Below are 10,983 nucleotides of genomic sequence, written 5' to 3' on the forward strand. Positions count from 1 at the left end.
ATAGGTGTTTTAAACCCTTCCCACACTCTTGCAATATTCTAAACAATGTTTCTAAACGCTCTAAAAGAACACAGCATGTCATGATTTCAGCTCCTGCCTCCTCTGCTCTTTGCCATCTGCAAGCAAGAAGGTATCTCTGCAGACAAATATGGAAGGCATATCTCGAGGACCACATCTGATTGGACAAAAAAAAAAGGCATTATTGGCAGATTGTGTTAACCACAGACATATTATGTCTATGGTGTTAACTGGTTTGACATTAGCGGCGTCTCCATAACTTCTCTTTCCTCCTCTCTTAACACAGAACTTCCAGTTATTTCAAAATAAGAGCAACATAACTGGGTAGTGTGGAGGGCTAAATGTTTCTTTTTAATACCTAGCCATTACATTAAAAAACAAAATAAATTTTGGTTGTTGAAAAATGTGAAAATAGTTACAATCGATTCATAAAGAAAGAACAATAAAGTAAACAAAATATTAATGATACTTAAACTGGCTTTGGGACAAAGGATATTTCCTTTAACTTCACATTTTCTTGTTCAACCTTTTAAATCAGTCACTGCAGATGAGTGATGGTCAGGTTCTGTAAGATTTCTACAACTGGAGCAGGTATTTCTGTTTACTGGTTAACTTCCTCAGCTGTCTCACATTTTAAGGGTCAATCCTACTCCATGTTTCAGCTCTTTCATAGATCAGATTCATAGAAGAACTTCTAAAGAGAACATTTTGTTTTTAGCTTTTGTTTTGGGCCGTTATCTCGTTACAGGACTCATAATTTTTGAGACCAGCGTTTTTGACAACTGGGAGTAGGTTTCGCTTCAGATACTTCATATTTCATTGTACCCAGACCACACTCAAGACAACCTGTGTCAGGTGCAGCCTACAACTCAAGAACAAAAAAGAATCTTCTTGTGTTTGACAGTAGATATAACGCTGGTTCTTAGAAACTTTAAGTTTATAAAAAAAAAGAGCTGATGTAACTTACCTAAAGAGACCTAAAATACAGCTAGACAATCAGTGTGTGCCCCCTACAAACTCCTATTCTCCAGAAATGCCCACTTTTGGTCTGCAGAGAACCCCTTCTCCCTGCAAGTGCTCTTGGCCACGCCCACTTCCCCACTCTGCACCTCAACAGCTGATCAGCTGTTTAATTGCAGCAGGAAGTTTATCCTGCAGCAGTGTGGGTTGCACAAAGGTGCAGGAGGTGTTAAAGAATTTAAAATAATTTATTTTAAATAAAAATTCCATCCTGATCGTGCGGCTCATCCATCAATCAGCAAACTGTGTGTCATGTCCAATCTTATTTTGAAAAACCGCGATGGAGCGAATCCGCGATAAACGACCCGCGAAGTAGCGAGGGACTACAGTATAGCAATAAAGTGAACTGAATTAAACTAATAAAACACCTCTCAGATTAAAGGGACAAATATTAACAGCTGATTTGTGCGTGTTTGTTTTTAACAGTGGTAGCACTCCGAGCAGAGGTCCTCTCTCACAAAAACAAGCTGAATACTTTCTTGCACGACAGGTGAGTGCTGAAAAACATCTGGCCACTAATTAATTCTGTGGACTTTTGTTCACTTCAGTCGATTTCCTCCTCAGACTGTCAAACCTAGCTGCTCTGTTGTAACACTGAAGAGCTCTGACAGATCTAGAAACTGTCTCTCTGTAGGCGTATCTTCTGAAGAACGATGAGAACAAAGCCCTGAAGCCTGCAGCGCTGCAGGAGGAGCTCAACAACATGCTCAAGTTTAACCCCGACTTCGCAGAAGCGGTGCGTTCCATCCACGTAGCTTTCAATGAATAACGTTGAGTGATTTCCGTCTCCTTCAACCGTCTCCCGGCTCTCTTTGTTTGCAGCATTACCTGAACTACCTGAACAGCATGAGAGTGCAGGACATCTTCCTCTCAGCCCACAGCCTCCTGCATTATTTTGACCGCCTCATCTTGTCCAGTACCGAGGGGAAGAGCAACGGAGAGGAAGGCTACGGTCGGAGTCTCCGCTACGCTGCTCTCAACCTGGCAAGCCTGCACTGTCGCTTTGGCCACTAGTAAGTTGAAAAGCTGGAGGAGCCTGGTGGGTTTTTAATGAGGAGGATCAATGTTTCTGTCTTCCTTCAGTCAGCAGGCTGATCTGGCTCTGCAGGAGGCCATCCGGATCGCCCAGGAGTCCAACGATCACGTCTGCCTGCAGCACTGTCTGGTAAAACAATAAGTTTTTGTTTTATTAGATTTCACTCAAATGAGCCTGGAGGGTTGTGACTTAAATCCCGAGTGTTTTCTGTCAGAGCTGGCTCTACACCCTGGAACAGATGAAGGGAACCGACAGCACCGTGCTAACGGAGGACTCGGTGAAAATGGCCGCTCATTTCTGCCTGCCCGTGAGTTTACCGTGAAGCTCTCGGGAGAATGTGACTTTGGTTTGTGATTTCAGAGCTTTCTCTCAGCATGCACGTCTTTAGAAAGCAGTCCGCAAACTAAAAACATCTGGGTCCGCTCAAGTAGTGTATGAGTGCCACACTTGTATAAAAACTGCAGACAGAAACGTTTTACACCCGCTCAGATTTTTTACGTTTTGTTTTTCAAACTATATATTTTTCATTAGCATATAATGTGTGTTTTTTTTTATATATAATCAGTAAAAACAAAAGTCTTAAATACCTCTTTAACAAGTATTCAGTGTTCTTTTATTGGTGAGTTTTTGTTGGGATTTTACAAACTGAAGTGGATTACAGGATGTTGTAGGGTGAGTTAATCTGGTTCATTTTATTGGTTTAGTGTGTTTAACAGGGACCGACGGTCACTGTCGGCTTTAACGTGCTGTCAATCACAGAACAGCAGCGTTATGGCCCATTACATTCACCAGTTAAACACAGGGCTGATGTTCAATATATTATTTTTATTCATCGTAATTATTTTAATGTGGTATCTGTGTTGTTGGTGCAAGTCACTAGTTTGACAAACTAGGAAGTTACAAAAATCTGGTTAAAAAATAAAAATAGGTCAATTCATTTTAAGATGAATCAAAATGAGTGCGCTCAGTCGGTCGGTCAGTTGTGTAAGTCTCTCATGAACTACTGAGCTGGTTTTATTAAACTTTTTTTTTTAATCCCTGGTTTTACAGCTGGTTGATTTTTGTAGTCAACTCGATTTAAGATGGCCGCCACAGTCAACGTGATCTTAGGAAACACAGAAATATTCTAACTCTCATAGATCTACAGGTGTTTGGTGTGGTAGTAGCTGAGACTAGTTCATAACAGATACTCCAAGCGCTGCATTGCATGGCGCTACTTAAAACTTTGGCATTGCTTCTTGGTGTCAACCCTGGTTGTCTGTTAGCGAAATATCCCATTAACCACTGGACGGGTTTGATTTCAGCTCTCAGAAAGAAATCATAAAATGCACATCTGGAACTGATTAACGTTTACAGTCAACCCAAACCAAGATGGCCACCTTTACAACCCCAAAAAGGTTTTAAAGGTCAGGTTTACAGCTCCTGAGCTAAAGTTTGATGTGGTAGTAGCTGAGAGTCTTATTGACATGTACTCTGAGTGCTAACAAACCTCACAAGATATTTGAATACTGTGTGTTAGGTATGGCCCAGTAAGTGTCACTCTGTCCCTTCAGAGTGACGGGTCTTGGTTCAGCGGGCTGACAGGAAAGGTGATGCAATCTTTCACACATTCTTAACCTTTCAGTGCTGAAGGTTGAGCATGAATACAGTTCTCGTTTAGACTTCCAGAGATGTCCACCACAACTTTTACACAGAAAAACCACTTCCTGTTTATTCAAAGATCCACACATTCAGACGTGGAAAAAGACTTGGTTGTGTTGTCGGCAGGTGATGAAGAGCTTTGTGTTGCTCTTCATCATTACACCTCCTCACCAGCTGGAGGCGTTGTGTTTCCAGCTCACCTGCATGTTTGTACCTGGAAACTGATCGTGAGCTCAACACAGGATTTTATTTGTTTCCAAAGCGGACCACTGGTTAGTTGGAGGTGGTCTTTTAATCATGAGGTTGCTGGTTTGAGCCCGGGTTGTGTCAGGAAGGACGTCTGGTGTAAAACGCTCCATAAATCTTTCCTGTGAGTTAACTCGCTGTGGCGACACCTGAAGAAGAGAAAAACAACTTGGACTTTTAGATTAACTCACATGAATTTCAAGTCAAAGTACTGACCAACATTCAACATTTCATACAAAATCTAGGAATATACTGTAATTATAAGATGCTTTAGTTTTTCTGCTTAAAATGTAATATTTGCGGGCAGCACGGTGGCGCAACTGGTAGAGCTGCTGCTTCTCAGCGAGCAGGTCCCTGGTTCAAACCCCGGTCCAGGGGCCTTTCTGGGTGGAGTTTGCATGTTCTCTCCGTGCATGCGTGGGTTTTCTCCGGGTACTCCGGTTTCCTCCCACAGTCCAAAAACATGCATGTTAGGCTGATTGGTAACTCTAAATTGTCCCTAGGTGTGAGTGAGAGAGTGAATGTTTGTTTGTCTTGTTTGTCTCTATGTGGCCCTGTGATGGACTTGCGACCCGTCCAGGGTGTACCCCGCCCCTCGCACAGTGATTGCTGGACATGGGCACCAGCGACCCCCGTGACCCAAAATGGAATAAGCGGGTAAAGAAAATGGATGGATGGATGGATGTAATATTTGCTTTGAAGAAAAGGACATTAAAATGACTTTGTTGTGAAATTTAAGCCAAAGCATTTGTAACTATTGGAGAAACAAGCACATGATTGTACTGTAGCTCATCCGTATATGACTGTTTGTGTACTTTATTAGTTTTACTTTATTCGTGATGTGTTTTGTTCTCGCTGCAGTACTTGGCGTCTCTGGGCATTCAGTCGTTGGTCCAGCAGGGAGCGACGCAGGGTAAGACTGCGCACAAACTGATGGATGCGCTGAAGGACACGGACATCCTGCACTGGAAGCAGAGCCTGTCGGAGCTGATCGAGATCAGTCTGGCGCAGACCACGTCCATATGGAGGATGTACGGAAAGAGGTCAGGCTCTCCACGTTGTCACCGTAACACACTCTTGTCAGTTCTGCTCACTGTTGACCGCGTCCCAACACACTCACGTCACATGAGCTCAGACTGAGGCGTTTCAAACTGGATCGACACGTCTGAGCATTCTCTGCACACTTCAGATGGTTCCGAGTCAGAGGAAACTTGTTTTGGCTTCAACGTGGCCTCTCTTGTTTCACGCAGCACCATGGCCCTGCAGCAGGCCCAGCTGCTCCTCAACATGAGCAGTCTGGAGCCGGTCAACTTCGGGGTCCATCAGAACAACACGGAGGCCTTTGCCGTGGCGCTCTGCCATCTGGCCGAGCTGCACGCTGAGCAGGTAACACACCTGATCTCATGTTGTGCTTCTGTTTTCTGTCCTGCTGTTGGTCACTCAACAGGGTCCTTGTCTTCCCAGTCGTGCTTTGAAAGTTTGTGCTTTTAATTTTCTATATTTCTGCATAAATATGACCTAAAACTTCCTCAGATCTTCACACAAGTCCTAAAAGGAGATGAAGAAAACCAAATTAAAGAAATTAGATGAAAATATTATACTTGGTCATTATTTATTGAGGAAAATGATCCAATATTCCATATTTGTGAGTGTTTATATGTGAACCTCTAGGATTAACAGTTAATATGAAAGTGGAATTAGAGTCAGGTGTTTTCAATCAGTGGATGATGATCAGGTGTGGGTGGACACCCTGTTTAATTTAAAGAACAGGATCTATCAAGGTCTGCTCTTCACAACATGTTTGTGGAAGTGGATCATGGCAGGAACAAAGGAGATTTCTGAAGAGCTCAGAAAAAGAGTTGTTGATGCTCATCAGGCTGGAAACGGTTAAACAAAACATCTGTAAAGAGTTTGGACTTCACCAATCCACAGTCAGACAGACTGTGTACAAGTGGAAGAAACTCAAGACCATTGTTACCCTCCCCAGGAGTGGTGGACCAACAAAGATCATATGGTTTACACCATATGCTGAAAGCCAAGGTTCACATATTTTTGCCACTCAAATTGTATGTAATATTGGAACATTTTCCTCGATAAGTAAAAGACCAAGTATAATGTTTTTGTCTCGTTTGTTTAACGGGAGGACCGGGATCATCCCCCGGTGTCTGTCCGTGGCGACTGCTGGGAGCAGTGACCATCAGGGAGGAGTTCTACCAGGCATTCAGGTAGTCCTGCTGCCCAAGAGGACCAAGAGGCCCGCCGGATCTGACAGCAAGCTGGATCCGGGTGGACGGATCAGTATCTGTGGCCAGATTATTCGGATTCGCTGCAGGAGACCCTTCCTGCCCACAGCTCTCAGCATCTATAACAACTCTTGAATGTAACCAGGATGATGAGCTATGACACTTAATTTCCCTTTGGTATTAATAAAGTATTTTTAAATTGAATTGAACTGGGTTCTCTTTATCTACTTTTAGGACTTGTGTGAAAATCTGATGATGTTTGACGTCATATTTATGCAGAAATATCAAAAATTCTGAAGCGTTCACAAACTTCCAAGCGCCACTGTATCTGGTAATGAACATGAAGTCAGGCTGGACTCTCGGCTCCACTAGTTCTCATGTGTCTTTGTGGTTTTGTTGCAGGGCTTGTATGCTGCAGCGTCAGAGGTTTTCCAGCATCTGAAGGAACAGTTTCCTCCTCACACTCAGCATGCTAAGGTGTTCATCCTCTTCTCTTTATGTGACACGCTGACAGCTTGACAGGGAAGTGGAAAAAAGAAGCAAGACTTGAGTCTTTAGGGTGGCAGCTGGTCTGAGCTACTCAGAAGACTTCTGTGGATTTTATAACATAAATAAATCATTATTATTTGAAGTATATAATAAGTAAAGTTTTCTAGCTTTCTTTTTAAAGGTTTTATTGAAAATAAAGTGGAAATGTTTTTTTCTTCTTTTGGTTGATTTTAAGTAAACGAGTTATTGTCTAGGACCTAGACTGTAGGTTGTGTAATTATTTTATTCTGTATTAATATGTAAATGGAGTAATATAAATACTCTTTTTTTTTTTTTGTTCATATTATCCTCCTGTGTAGCTCTGGATGTTGTGTGATTTGAAAATTCAGTTTGAAAAACACATGAATGAAAGGAAATATCATTTAGCGGAGCCGCTAGTGAACGCTGTCTCAGCCCTTAACAAAACAGAAGGACTCTACAGGTAACACCTCAGTTCTGCCAACATTTACTCTTCCAAGCATGTGTAATCTGTAATACTAACGGTGTGTTTTATGACAGGAAAGCTCAAGTTCTGAAGGCGCTCAGCCGCAGCACTGAGGCATACAACATCTTACAGCGTCTGCAGGTCCACTGTGAGAAGACGAAATGCACAGACGTGATCATCAGGTTTGTTTCAATGCTTGTTTACTGCTTTGTAAAAAAAAAAAAAAAGTCCATCCTTAGATTTGAAACCAACTTTTCTGTTATTTTTTTCTCATCTTTTATTCTATAACATTTTTACAGTTGTTCTGAGCCATATCTATTTCATTTCCACTTTGCGTGTCGTTCAGAGTGATGCTGTCCACTGCTGAGCTGCACTGGGAATCGTCCGGCTTCTCCACAGCTCTTCCCATTCTCCTGCAGGCGCTGACTCTGGCCAGACAGCACCACCTTCAGTCCCTGGTCTCAGAATCCATCCTTCATCTGGCCTTCACTCAGGTCAGCCACAACATAACAAGACTTCATTTATGTGCAGTCAGTGTCTTACCTGCAGCAGTCGGATAGTTCAGTTCAGATAACTTCTCATGGGAGAGTCCAGCTAACCTTTGTCGTCTGAAAGAACTCAAACTAAGACTTCCCTTGCAGTTCATTCACACAATATTTTATGTGTTTTTACACTTTAAATGAGACAAATGTTTACAAAATCACTATTATTTCAAACAAACTACAAACATTACAACACATTACTGTGGGCACCATGACGGGATTTGCAGTTCCACCTGTTAAACCCTGTACAAATGAACAATAAAAACAAGTTATTAAAAAATATAAAGAAAGACAACATGCTTCTTTTGAGGGCAGATCAACAATTACTCTAGAGTCTGAATTATCCAGAGGAAACATTGTTGGTCCGAGAGTAACTGGCTTCTGCTTCAGCTGTTATGTGCATTTAGCATCCACAGTGCACACAGTTAGCATAGCAGTATGAGTGAGTCAGGATAAATAAAGATGGACGAAGTGACTCCATTCACTTCTTTGTTCAAAACTGGAGCCAAAATTTCTGGTTTACATCGAGCTTCCATGTTGTATTTATAGAGCCGGACACTGACTCACAACGTGGAGAAAGAAAGTCTCTCCTACATGCCTTTCCAACTTGCTAAGAGGCGTTCAAATTGTCAATCACAGTGTAACATGACACATTTTGAGGCCTCATATAGCTAATTAAAAGTAAACATAATAAAAAATGCATATATGAACATGCAGCAGCAAGGTAAGAACTATGAATGGACAAATAACCTGCACCTTAAAGAAGATCTGAAGTGTAATTTTGTTTTTAGTCAGGAAAATGACTCTTTTACATTTAATATTTGTACTCTTGGTCTTTGGTGGTTTAAACTTGTAATAAATATTGGTGCGTGATTAAAATTAATTTCAGTTACATTTGATAGGAATATTATGAGTTTGAGACATTAAGACTTGTGCTGCAGTGGTCTTAAGTATCTTTAAAATGAAATCATTCTCTGCAGGTAAGATACTGACTGCTCAGTAACACTCCAAATAATGCCACTTACAAAAAAAAATAGCCTGGTTAAACAGTGTTCCAGTTCCAGTTCTGTTTATCCTCAAAACTTTGTGCAGTTTTGGACGTATTCAGTTTTTTTTTCTATTTTCTTGGGGTGTCTTCTTCTTCAGCTCAGATTTCTTTGTAAAGGTGGCAAAGCTCAGTTCACAGCTACAGTCTGAAGTCATTTGTGAGCATCACTGTATAATTTAGTTCGGAGCCCGTGACCATCAGAAATGTTTGATTTACTGTCCCACATTCTCTCTAGCTGATGCTGGGAGTCCCTGATCGTGCTCTGCTTGTTCTTCATGAAGCCATGGAGCCGGTTCTGGCCCACGGAGCTGTCATAGACAAAGGGCGTGCCATTCTGCTGGCTGCACGCTGTCAGATGGCTGTAGCTGGGTTTGGACCAAATGGACATGGTCAACCAGGTATTATTACCCCCCACTGACCCACTCTATACCAGAGTCCCTCATGTTCGTGTTGCCTTTACGCTCTACTTCTTTGTGTGGCCTGACAGATTTGCAGTTGGCACTTTTGGCTGCTGACACACTGAACGAGGCTGCAGTCTATTTTTCCAAGCTGAACTGTAAAGAGCGGCTGCGGGACGTCCACTACCTGCAGGCTCAGCTCCACCGCTACCTGGGACAAACCCAGGAGAGCAACAAAAGTGCTATGCTCTTCCGGCTGCTGGACCAGGAGCTGCAGACTCCGGCACCGCCCGTTTCCATGCAACTCTGACAAAACTCCCTTTACGACAACAAACTGGATGTTTTCGCTAATAAAATATTTTTCCTCAAATGGCTGAGTTAAGTTACTGCAACTCACCGCTAGGTGGCGGAAAAGTTTTGTCTTAATTTTATTTTAAATTCAAATATTTGGAAGGAAATTTAGTTTTGAAACTTTGTAAAAAATATATTGAGCAGAGCAAAAGTAAGCGGTCATAATTAAAGATTAGTTTCCAGTCGATGAAGATTGTGTACATCGTGTCAGCTTGGGTTTGGTGCAGCTTTAAGTGAACAACAAAGTCCATGCTCAATAATCCAGGTAATCCAACATTTTTCAGCTTTAAGTGAAGGCGCTAATTATAACAAGGGTTTTATCAGCAGCACATCATGTCTGTCTGCTAACTCTATAAAACTGTTGTAAAAGTTTATCAGTAGCTGTGCTGACTTCCTCAGCTTTCTGATGAATGAGGGTAATATCACCATTAGCCACAAGATGAATGTGTTTCAGGAGCCCGGGTGATCCTTGTTTCTCCTGGAGAATACTGATGAAGCTGGCACCCAGAAAAAGCAACCATGAGCACATTAGCCCTGTGACAAGACACCACATCTGTGATAAACTTTACACCTGACATCGTTTGTCAGAAACTTTCACCAGACAGCCTGAACTTTAATTCATCGCTCCATGAACTCCTTTCAGGGAAATTTCTGTCTCACTTCGCTATGTTTAAAATTGGTTGTTCTGGATGTTTAGAGGAATAACTACAACAGAAAACGACAACAGCTGGGATGTTTGTGGTTTTCCTTCAACTACATTTAAAGTTTTTTAAGATATTTTGGTACCACTTTACAATAAGGCTCCCCTTATAGATGACTAATAAATAGTTTATGGATGCGTTAAATTCCTCTATAAACACTTTATAAATCATTAACTGCTTATTATGCATTAATTAAAGGTGACAGAGACAAAACTGAGCAGTTTCTTGCCAAATACTGAGTCAAACCTGTTCACCTATAAATTTCATCTAGAGTTTATTAAACATTTCTAAGTAACTACCTTGTGAGCACAATAAGCATTTGTAAACCTATTTTTTTAGAATATAATATTGTACTTTATCACTGCATTATACGTATAGCTAATATTATATCCTAAAAAATAGGTTTACAAATGCTTATTGCTTTTACAAGGTAGTAACTTAGTTTGAAATATTTAATATTACAACTCCAGATGAAATGTATAGGTGGCAGATATGGCAAGAAACTGTTCAGTTTTGTCTCCGTCACCCTTAATTAATGCATAATAAGCAGTTATTAAGAACTTATAACGTGTTTATAGAGGAATTAATAACATCTATAAACTATTAGCCATCTATAAGGGGAGCCTTTTTGTAAAGTGGTACCGATATTTTAATGTGTGGTTATTAGGGTTAATATTTTATTAAATGATTCCTCTCATTTAAGCATCATCTTCCTAAACTTTTCTGTTAAAGCCGTTTATGAGCAACATTTTGGTTCCTCTTCTTG

At 41.2% G+C, this 10,983-nt stretch overlaps 1 protein-coding gene across 1 annotated transcript in view; it reads left to right on the forward strand.

Annotated features, from left to right (window-relative positions):
- Positions 1 to 9,475, forward strand: part of anapc5 (anaphase promoting complex subunit 5) — an 18,528-nt gene extending 9,053 nt beyond the window's left edge. Inside the window, exons 3-15 of the mRNA XM_037680708.1 lie at positions 1,465 to 1,528; positions 1,673 to 1,774; positions 1,861 to 2,051; positions 2,122 to 2,203; positions 2,289 to 2,381; positions 4,823 to 5,004; positions 5,212 to 5,347; positions 6,607 to 6,681; positions 7,053 to 7,174; positions 7,252 to 7,359; positions 7,524 to 7,671; positions 9,003 to 9,165; positions 9,255 to 9,475. Of these exons, the coding sequence (XP_037536636.1) occupies positions 1,465 to 1,528; positions 1,673 to 1,774; positions 1,861 to 2,051; positions 2,122 to 2,203; positions 2,289 to 2,381; positions 4,823 to 5,004; positions 5,212 to 5,347; positions 6,607 to 6,681; positions 7,053 to 7,174; positions 7,252 to 7,359; positions 7,524 to 7,671; positions 9,003 to 9,165; positions 9,255 to 9,475 (1,687 nt within the window). The remainder of the gene's footprint in view (positions 1 to 1,464; positions 1,529 to 1,672; positions 1,775 to 1,860; positions 2,052 to 2,121; positions 2,204 to 2,288; positions 2,382 to 4,822; positions 5,005 to 5,211; positions 5,348 to 6,606; positions 6,682 to 7,052; positions 7,175 to 7,251; positions 7,360 to 7,523; positions 7,672 to 9,002; positions 9,166 to 9,254) is intronic.
- Positions 9,476 to 10,983: the final 1,508 nt, after the last annotated feature.

Source organism: Nematolebias whitei, chromosome 8 (assembly GCF_014905685.2).
Source record: "Nematolebias whitei isolate Nwh7 chromosome 8, NemWhi1, whole genome shotgun sequence".
Taxonomy (NCBI): domain Eukaryota; kingdom Metazoa; phylum Chordata; class Actinopteri; order Cyprinodontiformes; family Rivulidae; genus Nematolebias; species Nematolebias whitei.